Here is a 13,779-nt window from a genome sequence, read left to right on the forward strand (position 1 = left end):
TGCCTTCTTTTCTGTAAGTGGATGTAGAGGCAGAGCATGGAAACAGCTGCTTCAACATGAATACATCACAAGCTGGAGGGCAGGCATAAAACTCATCTTCTAAGTCAATCATGTGAAGGAATCTCCATCAACACCACAAAATCCATGCCAGCCTGTTCAACAATTCTGCTTTTTTACAGAACAGAGGACAGCCATCCCACATAACAATTCATTTCCCATGGTAAATTATGCCCCAGTTAGCCCCAAACCCCCTTACACTGAAACACTTCAAAAAACACGCAGTTTTCATCAGTGTGCACTTTACTTTCTTCTCAGTCAGCACCAGTCCTTAGACTCAAAGCTTTTCTCAGTGGAATGGTGCCTTAGGGAACATAACCAGAAACCAGTAGAAGGACCAAGCTCTAAACCACCTAAAGACTTTTTCAAGTGGTTTCAAGTACCTGAGAGCTGAGTTATTTCAAAAACTAGATTTAAAGAACTCAATGTGAGAAGCTAAAGACAAGCTTGGACTTGTTTGCAAACACAAGTAGCCCACTGCACAGGAATCAGCCTGAATCTGACTCCTGCAGCAAGGAAGTTCAATGTTATCTATTTGTGGGGCTGACTGAGCTTCAGCTGACTCATACATACAAAGTAGTGATATGGGGGTTATTAAAGGATCACTCTTTGGCAACTGAAGTGTAAACACTAGGGAGTGCAATGAGCTAAATAGCTTTGTGCCACTGGAACAAATGGGTATAAACTGGTCCTGAATAAGCACCAGCCAGGTGGGTGGTTCCTAACCTCAAGAATAAGGCTTTGGAAGGACTCATCAGCAACAGCTGAGGACTAGGTTTGATTTGAAGGAGGGAGTTGGGTGAGCAGGATGGGTGTGAGGCTATAGTGATATGCATTTCCCATGTAGTGGTCCTTTGAAGCACACGAAGGACAGGTGTTGACAGGGTAAATGCTGTTAGCAGCCCACCTAACAAAGTACCTGAGAACAACTGACACATTCTCTACCCCAGAGCAAAGGCCTGGCAGTTCCTCAGAGGAATATAGTACAATCCTTGCACACAACTGACCAAAACCCAAGAGCTGGCTTGCACCACTTGAGATGTATCAGAACATCAGGAACATATATCACCACATGGCACAGGTTATTTGATCACAGAAACAGAGCTGGCTGAGGATACTGCCCTTTCCATGTTGCAAATACTCTCAATGGGTAATTTGCTTTGGCAGTGGCTATAACATGAAGTAGGGTGGTCTTGTTAACAGACCTGTTGGAGTGAGTCTAGAGGAGACAACAAAGATGCTCTGAGGGCTGGAGCAGCTCTATTCTGAAGCCAGGCTGAGAGAGCTGGGCTGGGTCAGCCTGGAGAAGAAAAGACTCTTTAAAGGGAGACCTTAGAGCAGCTCCAGTGCCTAAAGGGGCTGCAGGAAACCCGGAGAGGGGCTTTGGACAAGGGCCTGTAGGGACAGGCCAAGGGGAATGGCTTTAACCTGCCCGAGGGGAGACTGAGATGAGCTCTTGGGTAGAAGCTCTTCCCTGTGAGGCTGCTGAGGTGCTGGCACAGGGTGCCCAGAGAAGCTGTGGCTGCCCCATCCCTGGCAGTGTTCAAGGCCAGGTTGGACACAGGGGCTTGGAGCAAGCTGCTCTAGTGGAAGGGGTCCCTGCCTGTGGCAGGGGTTGGAACTGGATGAGCTTTAAGGTCCCTTCCAACCCAAACCATTCCATGGTTTGGGCTGGATTACTCATAATGAGAACATTCTCAAGACACAATGGCTTATGTGGAAACTCCTGCTGTGGAAAGCTTGCAGAAGGTCTGAATGAAGATCGGTATCAAAAAAATAATCCATGTATTTGTTCTCCCACTGAATGGATCTTGGAAAATGTCTGGGCCAACACTGGGCTGGGTCACAGCTCATGGCTGGAGATTTCCTTCTTCTCTGCCTGCCCACCTGGGACAGCTTGGAAATCCTTAAGCTCTTCTTTGTCTTCCTGAATCTCCACCTTGTTCCTCTTGGCCATGATCCTGTTGATTTCCATGAAGGTTTTGTTCTTAGTCTCAGGAACAATGATGAAGATGTAAACTATAGTGGCGAGGCAGATGCCACAGAAGATGAGGAAGCTGTAGGGCCCCAGTCCAGCCTAGGGCAAGGAAAGGAGAGCATGGATGAGGACAACGTTCCAGTTGCGTACTTCACATGATTTAGACATGCTGAGCTCTGCAATAGCTAGAAAAAAAAGCAGCCACAGTGATGTGTATGTATTTTATGTTGAATGACTTAAATGATTGAATTAACTTGAAGTTAGGAGTGGCTCTAGATTATCTTCTCATATCGCCACCATGGATTCATTGGAAACCACTATTGGTTCACTGGAAAAGGCAGGTGAGGGTCTGTTACAGAAGTCAAGCTAAACTCACCCTTTGCACAAGCTAAAATCACCAACTACAGCAGTGTATGGGTCACTACTGCTGGGGATCAGATTGAACTGGTGACCTTGAGAGCAAAAGCTAAGATTGGGTATTTGCAGTCTTGTGCATGCTCCTGAATTCTGGATCAGACATTCACATGGGAAAGTTACTGCTTTCTTTCAAACCACATACAACAGACAGATTTGGTAAGAAAAAGCTGACCAACATCACTTTCTTGTCCTTAATATATAATCCTGCATACAGGTACTGGGAACCAACCAGGGCATTTATGGCTCTCAGGATTAAAGGGCTCTCTGTAAGAAGACAGGGGTGAAGACACTGATTTTAAGCTGAAGTCTTGCCCTGTTGTGCGATTGCATCTTACCTCCATGTAGAGGAACACAAGCCCCACAGTGAAGTTGGACAGCCAGTGCACAGACCCACCCACCATGAACGCTGCAGGCCGGGATGACTGCAGGAACATCTCGGTGATCATCACAAAGGGAATTGGACCTGGAAGGGAGTTGCACATTTGGAAATCCCAAAGGGAACTCCCCTGCTTTGAATTCCCAGATGACACTGTTCATTTCAGTGGCAGGCAATAGATGTTAAAGTACTAGTGTTTAGAAACACCCATTACATCAAATAAGGGATGAGATTAAGAAAATACAGGGCATTTAAATGAGCTCACACACAGCAACCAACCTCTTCTCTCCCATGGCTGCACCTCAGCCATGAGCCCATCTCCAGTGTAAGTTGTAAAACAAGGTTGATGAACACAAACTGTCTCTCCAGAGAGTACCCCATGAGCAGTGACTAAGCAAGGCTTGATCTTTGGGCAAGAAACAGACTGTGTTCTCATTAACAGGTCCAGATGACCTGGTGCTCTCCCTCCAGCAATGTCCCTGCCCTCCCTGCTTCAATCTGCCTGGTGGCATAAATGGAGAAGGAAAGGTTGTGTGCAATTCCATCTGCTATAAAACCTCTACAGGAGTTTGGATGCTGCATTGCTGCAGCTGACCAGACAACTCCACCATGCTGAGAAGCTGAGTCAGGACAAAGCCTTCCCAAAATCCACATCTATCTGCACATCTCCTTTCTGCAAAGCCATCTGCAGGGCCATGGGTATAATTTGCATTGCTTCTAATTCGATGTGTTGCCCACAGATGCAAGCATGCCACATCCCTGCCCAGCTGTGGGGCTCACTAGCTCGGCATAGTTTTGCCCCAGGTTTTATTTGGGGAATATCAGACACAAGCACTGCTGTGCCTTTGCTCTTCTTGACAGCCAGATGCTCCCCTGCCTCACAGACACAGGCCGCTCCTCACTGCAACATAAATAAGCCTAGCAGACAATCCACACAGTGCATGGCCGCACAGAAGAAATTCTATCTCCACCTCCTTGGATTAGCTCCACAGAGCCTTTGGTTTGAAACTGAACGTAACACTTGGCTTTCCCCAGCTTGTGGAGGAGACAGGACCAGTGTGTGCATACTTACTGGCTCCAATAGCATGTCCCATGATGTAAACGATGACACACACTATGCTGAGGTAAGACATCCATGAGACAGTGGTCTGTGACGAAATTAATCACAGATTACATGCGGTCCCTATCTGAGCATCACCAGCACATTCAAGGCACTATTCGTAGTAAGATCTGAAGGCATTCTGAAGCCAGCATCACCCTTCATTGCCACATACATACACTCTTAACCACAAAAAAATCATAGCCTGGGTATGATCCTTGCTTCCAATAAATCAGCACAAAAGGTATTATGAACATGATGTGCTGGAAACAGTGCTCAGACAAGGAGGATCACAACTTTTCCTGGCTTTACTTTAGTTCATATTATTCCCTCCTTCCCAGGGTGTAGAAACAACTTCAACACATACCAATGGTTCCCTGAACAGTCCAGAAATGCATGGGCAACATCACCTGAGCTATCCAGCTACACACCTGGAGATTGAGAGCCATAGTTAACACTGCACAGGAGACACAGCAAAATCCAAAGCCAGCAAGGAGGAGGATTCTCCTTCCCAGGGATTCCACAATGAAAACCTGAAAGAGATAGAAGAGGGTGAGAGACCAGGCATGGGGCACAGCACTTACTGCAGCAGAACTTATAGTCTTTGTCTCTTAAGAAATTCAGTGCCATTGCCACCATCTGCTGATGGTCAGTCACTTTGGGCAACATAGCTGCCTTCAACCAAGGGCCACTCCAGGGCATCTATGGTGCCAAGCAGCTCACAGTATGTGTAAATAACATAACCCAATTTAACCCGTGACAGGCAGGGGAGACTGGGCAAGCCAGAACTTGAAAAGCCCTAACAGAAACTTACAGCAACCAAGGTCATGACGACGTTGATGGCACCTATGGACACAGTGACATACTGAACACTGTTGTCATCCACTCCTGCCGACAGGAAGATTCTGTCTGCGTAGTAGAAGACCTGCAGCAAAACCACAGCTGTGTTTACACGGGACCAAAGGCAGAACATGGGAATCCCAGGCTGGCTGCTTTTGCATCCTGGAACTCGTTCACAGGAGCCTGAGAACTGGTTCTTTCATTTCTGGACACTGCTGTTTGGATCCAGCCACAAGCACCTTACTCTAAAATGTCCAAACGATCCTTAACAGGACAGCTGGACTGTATCTAGTACATGTGTGTACTGGATTTGGGTCAGCACTGCCCCACATCACCCACTGTAAAGCCCCATTCTTCTACTACTCACCCCACTGGCTTTTCTCATGTGCCTTCCCACTCACCCCATTGACCCCTGAGAGCTGCTGGCCCATCATCATGACAATGATGGAGATGAGCTGCCATCTCAAGCCTCTGAAGGTGCACAGGCTGAATACAGTGAACTGTCCTTCTTCCTTTTCTGACTGGTCTTCTTGGCGCATCTCTTGGATCTCATCATCCACATCATCCCGGCCTCTCAGCTTCTGCAGAGCTAGTTGGGAAAGGAAAGCGAGTTATGGACCCCAGAGAGCAGGCCTGCAGCGAGCTCTCCTGCTTCAAATCAAGACAGAACACTGTTCCCACCATGGGCAGCAGTGCTTCCACGGTGGCAAGTCAGGGATTCACATATGCAGAGAAAGGAACAATGCTGCAGGAGCTCCATCCACCAGCAGCGTCAATGGAGTTTTCTACACTCGCTTCACTGCTGGTTGCTGTCAATCACGTCCCACAGATCTTCCCCCTTCCATTAAAGGATGATACTGTACCTCGCCGTGCTTGCTCTTCATTGCCCTTTTGTATCAGCAAATATCTGGGACTCTCAGGGAAAAAGGGCAATATAAGGAGCTGAATTAGCGATGGGATCCCAGTGAGCGCCAGCAGCACGGGCCAGCCTGCAACAGTGAGGCAAGGTGACAGCTATGAGACATCTTCCCCCTGTGGGGGCCACAGAAACAAGTCCCAAGCCAGGAATTTACCTTTGGCATTCCCAAGGATGATGTTGAGACCAAGGATCTGAGCTATAAGGATCCCAATGCTGATGAAGAGCTGGGGTACGATCCCAATCGCACCTCTCAGATTTCTGGGGGACATTTCTCCAAGGAACATGGGAACCACATTGGAAGCCAGACCTAGTAGAGAACAACGTTAGACATGCAGTGCCTGGCAGCAGCACACGCACTGTCTTTACTAAGATGCCTTTTTCCTACATGAGACCGAAGCAATCCCTGCTGGACCAGAGCAGGAAACCTCACGCTCAAACCCTTCTGCTCCAGCTGACTTTAGTGTCATCTTCTGGCCAGTGCATAAGCTGTGTGTGTTCTCCTCACTCTTCAGTGGAAGATGGGACAAAACACACATGGGATTGGTTCACTCAGTACATGGAGAGGTACCAAACCCATCACTGCATCTGGTACCCTCAGAAGCTCTGGCTTTGGGAGTGCAACCTGCCCACCTTCAAAGCAAAGCACTACTTGGTTCTGTGAGGCTCTAGCTTCAATGCTCAGCAGCAAAGCACTTAAAGAGCCTGAGAAGGCAGCAGTAGGCTGTGATCTGGGCAGTCTCAGTGCACATAAATATAGCTCCCAGCAGCGTCTGCCAAGCCCTTCAACACGATACGTGGAAAGAATCCTGTGTGCTGCTTCAGAGGTGCTCACACCCCCAGGATGCAAGGGAGGGATTTATACTTCCTCTAAAACAAGCAGAGAAATCAATATCCAAACTGATGTAAGGGTGGAAGGATGCGACCTCTTGCTGGCCTTTATCAATTCACTACTCCTTTGGTTGCTTGGTAACACTTCCCAGAGAGCTCTGTTGGTCTGAGATCTCTTACCAGCACCATGCTGGAAGAGGTATTTAAACTCGAATAGCACATGGGGTATTTTGAGGAACACTGCATTGTAACCCACTGTAACCCCAGCAAGCTGCCAGCTCCATGGTTACGCTGTAAATCCTGGCATGTAAACCCCAAAGTTCTGGGGTCAAATGACCACGAGACCCTCAGCTTTCATTTCTCAGCTTCCTAGCTTTCAGGAACATGGAGTTAAAAAGCTGTCATCTGGAAGCAAAAGGCTTGGGAGCAAGTATTTAAGGAACCAGAAAACCCTATACAAGTAAACTCATGAGATGCAGTGGTTTAAATTTGTATTATAAGCAGCCTTTTAGTTGCCCAGATTAAAACATGCCAGCAGCATGGACTACTGCAGTCAAGCAACAGCATGTTTCTTACTGCTCAGACCAATGCTGATCAAGGCCTGCCAAGAGGGGCCCTGCGTACAGCAGTGCTGCCAGCACCACAGCCACCCTTTACCAGGCAGGGCTGCACTTGGATCCTACCAGAGCTCCAAGCCCCTGTGTCCAACCTGGCCTTGAACACTGCCAGGGATGGGGCAGCCACAGCTTCTCTGGGCACCCTGTGCCAGCGCCTCAGCACCCTCACAGGGAAGAGCTTCTGCCTAAGAGCTCATCTCAGTCTCCCCTCTGGCAGGTTAAAGTCAGTTATAAATGGCTGGGAAGAGGGGTCACCCTTGACAGGTCCTTTAGTGTTTATGCAGAGATCCCATGCTAAGAGCAGCTGCCAGGCTTAGGAGAGTCAAAAGCCAAACCAAAACCACTGGAGGAGATGAATTTCCTGCCGTAGCTCACCAATTTCAACTGCTGTGTGTTACAGGTCAAGCTGTTTTCTTATCCCAGTTTCTTGTTTTCTTCTTTTATCTTTACAGGATATCCCAACTCAGTAACAAATGATGGGGAACATCAGTCTAACCAGCCCAAAGCCAATGAACTAAGTCTAAATGCTGTTATAGGACCCTTACCAACGTGGTTTTGCTCTGCTTGGTATAGTGCTGCCCACCCCTTCTGTGTTTGCTTGTTCCCTATTACTGTAGCTGTAATACAGCCACTCACACCAGTAACACACACACCCCCCCCCCTTTAATGCTTCTTTCCTCCTGCAGGAAGAACAGTCTGTTCCAGCACTGGATCATTGGGTCTGGCATCATCTCCAGTGACTCTGACTTGGAAAGATTATTCTGTTTCTAATTATATTAAAGAGAAAAAAAGACAAGGGGGGGGTGTGCACAGAAAAGGCAAGCAAGGCCTTAAAATGGCTTGTAAGATTATCAGGAGCAGCAGAAGGTTTCCTGGCTGTTGGAGCTCCAGTGCCTAGCAGGTGCTCATTGCAGAGGATAGCTGCATCTCAGACACATATCTCCTCTGTACATCTCACATTCCAGCCTCTCTGCTCTTGCCTGCTGTAGATCTTTACTACTCCTGCAACGTGCAGATGACAGCTGTGATTCAGGAACAGCACTGATATGCAGATATATGGCTAAAACCTGTCAAACCACCCTTTGTGACAGTAAAAGACCTTTACATAGCCAAGAATGTATTTGTTGGTCTCCCTTCACCATCCACTTACCAGCAAATATTCCCATGATAACACGTGAAAAGATGATCACTTCATAGGTTTTTGCTAGCTCTGAAGTTCCCATTAGGATTGCAGCAGAAATAGATAAGAGGTTACTTATCAGCAAAGTGCCCTTTCTGTGAGGTAATAGAAAAGGAGACAGATTCAGTTGATTTTCTGTCTAAGGCCTCAGCAGCAGAGAGATCCCCTCTGTGCCACAGTGTCCAAAACTCAAAAGAATCACCATCCCAAGGACTACTCACAGGGAAAACGGCTGCTGTCCCATTTTCCCTGCAGGGAACGAAGGCTTCGAGATGATCTTAAAGGTCTTTCCCAACCCAGCTGATTCTGTGATTCTCAGGAAACCCAAGCAGCAGAAGCTGGGCCTGTTCTCAGACTTTCCTCTTTGCTCTTTCCCTGGCTCAGTGCCCAATATATGGCCTTGACCACATTGAAACCATGTAAGATCTTCTACACATGGGAGACAACACGTGCTGCTGAGCCCAGTGGCTGATCACCAGCCTATCTGCCTTACAACCAACGTGCATGACGCTGTCATGCTCCTGGATGGGCTTGGCAAGCCTTATCTGAGCCCAGAAACTGCTGCTCAAGGACCTTAAACACCATGGTCACGTACCGGCCGCAGTTGTTGACCAGAGGCCACACCATGAGGGACCCAAAAAAGCCACCCAGGGGGTACATGGACACAGTAAGAGACCAGAGCAGCGTCTGGAAGCCACTCTCCATAGGCACTCCACTCCTGTTGTAGTACGTTTGGTTGTAGAAGTCTTGCATGTACTGGAATAAAAGATGCACGTTTAGCACAGTGAGTAAAGCTTCCATGCTCCAAAAGCTAGTCATGTCATAAAGCTTTAAACAAGCATTGAAGAAATGAATGCAAGAGATGGGGATGGAGAAGCCTGGAGTAAGTAACTGCTAGTACGAGTTATCCTGCCTTATGGGATCTGCCTGCTATCCCAAAGGGAAAGCATTTCTCACGCCCAGTCTCTCCTAGGCACAAAGTCCAAACTGGGGCACCATACACCTTAACACCCCCTTCCTTTCCAGGGGAACCACTTCCCAGCTCCAAAGCACGGAGAACTCCAAGCACCTGCCCACAAACACCCATAACCCACTGGTACCCTTCTGCCTTGTTTTGCTTGTAAACCTCCTCCCGGGTCATCGTCCACTCCATAGTCCAACCTACCGGGGCTGGAGAATTGATCACAGACACGTTGTACCCATACTGGAAAGAAGATCCAAAGGCAGATATCAGCGTTACCGTTGCAAGCACAAGTGTCATTTTCTGCAGGGAGGAGAGAAAACAAACCCCACCTCAGCAGCAGGTTTGGACTGGGGCATATGGCAGTCAGTAAAAACAAATACCCTAAGACTTGCTTTTCACTTCATGTTATTCTATAGACAAAGCCCAATGGGTTGTTCTCATTAAAACTCTGTTCTGCTTGATTTGCACATAGTCATTACAGTAATTGATTCTGCCCTTTCCTGGTATTGATAGAACACTTGGATGATGAATAATTGTCAAGTTACCATGCTTAGAATACCCTCCCTGCAGGGAAAAAGGTTGTGTGCAATTATCCTTTCCCCAACGTGCAATTGGATAGTGAAATAACACAGGATATTGGCACAGGGAAGCTTTAAGAAGAAGAGGTTTTGGATGAAGTGACAAAATCCCTTTCCTGCTCATTTGTTCTGCCTCCCACATTTCAGGATCAAGCTCTTTACGGCTCTAATCCGATTGCCACTGAAGCCAATTAGAACTTATCCAAGTAGCTCAGCCAGGGCTTGGCTGTGGGGTATAAGAGCAGCTCTTTGCAGTTAAGCAGAAGGGTGAAATTGCCACTTGGAGTAGGACCAAGCACTGGCCATGTCTGTGGGTGCAGACCTCAGGGTTACGAGCAACTCGCTTTTCGCAATGCTTCCATTGCTATTTAGTCCTCAGCCTGCCCACCCTGTGTTGGCTGAGCTGGGCTGGGGTTTTTAGTAGCTCACTAATAGCTCCCATTGCTGCTACATCAATAAAGTCATTTTTCATTCAGAAGTATTGCTTCTGTCACCACCATTAGCCTTCATGTCTGCAAGGCTTTATTTATGTCTCAACACCCAAGTCAGGTCCCACACGCAGGAGCTGTCATTTCCCTAATGGAACGTATTGTCCAAGGAGCTGCTGGTAGCCCTTAGATTCCCTGTATTCCTCAGCAGCTCACCTCCAGAGACCTGCAGAGTTTAAAGCACTACAGAAGATCAATCCCAGCTGATCTCAGAGTAACGCTCAGGAGGAAGCTGAGGCTTCCAGCTCCTTTTTCTCGTAGACTGCTGCCACTGTGGCCCTGGTGATGAAAAGCACGCTGCCTTCCCCTCATCCAACCAACCCCAGGAGCTCCAAAGAGCCGCTGCCGTTAACTGCTCACATTCAGCACCCTTAGGAAAACCTCTGGCACACGCGAGCATTGCATTGAGCAAGAGTCCGCAGAAATGCTGCTGCGAAAGGCAGCCCCCATCCGGAAGCATCCGCAGCCTAAAACTGATGGGGAAGGAGGGCAGAAACCCCGCACGCAGAAGGGGAAAGTCACACAGAAGGTCCACGGCAAGGCAGAGAACCTCGAGGCAGATAAACGGGGCTCAAGAGCAAACACCCCGTGCCCTCCCTGTGAGCTCCGCGTGGACGTGGCAGCCCGACGGCTCCCGGTGGTCTCCTGCCTGCAGAGCTCGCCCTGTGCCGCGGTGGGAGGCTCAGGCGGAGGACCAGAGCCCTGCGCACTTACCCCCCGGGAGCCTTCATTGCTGGCAGAGCTCTGCTCCTCTCCTTTCAACTTCATTTTGGGGTCTGAGCAGCGGGCACCGAGCCCAGGCTTTTATAGCCCAAACAGAGCAGGAAGAGGAGAGGAACGCCCTGCGCAGACAATCCCCCTCTGGCCTCGCAGATAACCTCCAATCAAAGGCAGGCTCTAGCCGTTGAAGCGAGCTGTTGCTCTTCTCCGACCATTCTCTTCCTCTGCGTGACTGCCTTGTGACTTCTCTTTCTTTCTCCTCGGTCGAGCCCGTCGCCGTTGGGTCAGATACTCCGCTGCCAGACCCCGGCTCCAAGCAGATATCCCGCCCGGCTGCAGCGAAACAGGCTCCTCTGCCCCACAGGAGGGGCAGACCTATTGCAAAAGCGGCTGAACGAGCTGTTTCCTGCAGCTATATATACACAGATAAGTGCGGCGCAACAGAGCTGCTGCAGCTGTGCAGGGCTGCCTGGCAATCCTTGCGACGTGGAAAATGGGGCGTTCTGCGGGGCCCCTGGCAACAGAGAGGATGTTTGCCGTGGGCCACAGCATCAGCCTGTGTTAACCCTTCTGCAGCCTTCAACTGCCCGTCTGCCCTTGGGCCGGAATACTCCTTATTGTCCTGCCTTGCCCAGACCAGCTTGCTCAGGGCACTTTTGCAAGGCACAGCGAACAGGTTCTTCCCCTCAGGTTTGTTTTTGACAGCGCACAGAACACAGCTTTCCCACCAAAGCACATTAGCTCCTTTCCCTCTCACGCCAGGTACGCCACGTGTTGCTGGCTTAGTATTAACCCCCTGCACTGTGCGAGTACTTTGAACAGCACAGAACCTGGTTAATAATCGACTAAGGTTTCCAGAGTGTATCAGAGAAATGCAAAGTTCACAGATACCTCCAGCAGCTGGAGAGACTGGAGCCAAACCTCGCTATTATTGGCCCATCTATCTTTAGCAGCCAGTTGTTCATGTGCCTTGCATGCATTCTTTGACTGGCTGCAGCCTCCTTTCCTCCAGGTGAAAGCATCCTGTGCTAAAAATAGGAAGGGGAACAGAGCCCTGGTGCTTTCAGGGCAGTGGAACCGAGCCCTTAGGTTTGTTGTCATCTGGGTTTTATTGTATTTGACTACTATTGCACTTTGTTATCCTCAAGGACAACGTTTGCTGGGATATCTTGACAGCAGATCACACCTCAAGAACACTCCTGAGTCTTTCAGGAACTGCTCCTGCTGCTCAGTTCCCATTACCACATGGTGCCTTAGCTAAACAGAACTGAACATGCATTTCACCCATAGCTCATCCTCCTCTGCATTCCCACTGGGAGGATGGAGCTAGCTGGCACTAACCAAGATGCTCCAAGCTCAGCTTTTCCCATGCTGCCTTCAAACACTGCTCAAAGCACCCCACACCAAATGGGACAGGCCATAGCTCACTCAGTAACAGGTTTAGCTCTCACTTTCACAGCTCTTTGGCCAGAAAAGGGAAAATGGAAAGCAAGGGGTGGGGACATTGAGAGCAGGACCAATTCCTTACATGGAAAAGACAGCATCATTCCCATGGGAGTTCTTGGCAGAACGACCACAGTAATTACTGAGTATCAGCCACTGTAATACTCTGTAATTACAAGGAAGGGGAACTCACTATCATGTCTTTAAACCCTTTTCTTGACCTTGAAGGGATAATCTTGACACATAGAGAAATGGAACAGGACATGGGTGCTTGCCATCAGAAATCCTTCACCAGAGTAAATATTTGCTTATGGTGGCGGAATGGCTTAAATGCTTGCCTGCCACAGGAAGAACCTGGTAACACCACCCAGAAGGTAGCAATCGGCACTGGGTGATCTTGGAAGGGATGAATGAAGGGAGGCAGGATGGGGAATGAGCTGCCCCTTACACTGTCAAAGCAATTGCAGGAACAGAAATCCTTCAAGAGCTGAGATCCTGCTGGACCTGGGCAAAGAACAGAGCCAGTAACAGAAGAGCCAATGCTACAGGTATTGTCCAAGCACATTTTCAACTCCAGCACATATTAAGCTTCTTACATCTGCTCTTCACCTCAGAGTGCATTTACCTTAAGACACTAACTCCGGTCTGTATCTTCTCTGCTTTGCGCTTATTCAGCGCATAGTAAGGGCTCCCATGCACGTGTGCAGGGAACTGTTTAGACTCAGCCCAGTTGTCTGCGCTCAAGGCTGGATCCTATGAAACCCTGACTCTTTGGCAAGAACAGTTAAGAGATGATTCCTGGTTTCCAGGACACTGAATCTGCTGGAGAACATCAGCAGTGAGCTATAGAAAAGTGATGGCTAGAGGGGAGCTGGACATGCTGCAGCGTGCTGGTCGCAGTCCTTCTGATAAGGAGACTTATTAGGACACATGCCACAGTACGTGGTCAAGAGAGTGCCATTAGCAGCCCTTTCACCTGCATTTTGGGCAGGAATTGCATCTTCAGTCAAGGCTAATTCAAAACCCATGTGCAGGGCTGAGCTACAACTGGGGCCTCAAGAGAGAGTTTAAGCTACAGGTTATTTGCCTACGAATAGGGCAGCTACAGATACCCCTTTATCAGCTGCATAAAAGGCTCCCAAGCTAAACAAGCCAGAGGTGGATAAGGCAGCCTGTTCCCCCTGCAATAGGAAAGGGGATTGCTGGATAAATAAGCACACGCTGCATGTAAACAGTAGCAAACATGAGGCTCTGGAACTAAGTAGTAAATGGGAC

At 48.7% G+C, this 13,779-nt stretch overlaps 1 protein-coding gene across 1 annotated transcript; it reads right to left on the reverse strand.

Moving 5' to 3' along the window:
* Positions 1–282: 282 nt before the first annotated feature.
* Positions 283–11,459, reverse strand: LOC134156258 (solute carrier family 2, facilitated glucose transporter member 5-like). The gene is made up of 12 exons (XM_062604183.1): positions 11,056–11,459; positions 9,477–9,575; positions 8,907–9,067; positions 8,282–8,406; positions 5,841–5,993; positions 5,631–5,756; positions 5,169–5,356; positions 4,742–4,852; positions 4,359–4,460; positions 3,901–3,976; positions 2,788–2,915; positions 283–2,134 (listed from the first exon to the last, which is right to left on the reverse strand). Exons 1-12 carry the CDS (start codon positions 11,107–11,109, stop codon positions 1,901–1,903), a joined length of 1,557 nt encoding a protein of 518 aa, XP_062460167.1. The 5' UTR covers positions 11,110–11,459; the 3' UTR covers positions 283–1,900.
* Positions 11,460–13,779: the final 2,320 nt, after the last annotated feature.

The sequence above is a fragment of the Pezoporus occidentalis genome, unplaced genomic scaffold (assembly GCF_034315485.1).
Source record: "Pezoporus occidentalis ecotype Australia unplaced genomic scaffold, CSIRO_AGI_Poc_V1 ctg119, whole genome shotgun sequence".
Classification (NCBI taxonomy): domain Eukaryota; kingdom Metazoa; phylum Chordata; class Aves; order Psittaciformes; family Psittacidae; genus Pezoporus; species Pezoporus occidentalis.

Coding starts and splice junctions, on each gene's coding strand:
- LOC134156258 (XM_062604183.1), bottom strand. CDS start 11,109: ATGAAGTTGAAAGGAGAGGAGCAGAGCTCTGCCAGCAATGAAGGCTCC. Junction 9,068..9,476: donor TGATCAATTCTCCAGCCCCG/GTAGGTTGGACT, acceptor CTTTTATTCCAG/TACATGCAAGACTTCTACAA. Junction 2,916..3,900: donor GGGACATGCTATTGGAGCCA/GTAAGTATGCAC, acceptor ACTCCCTTCCAG/GTCCAATTCCCTTTGTGATG.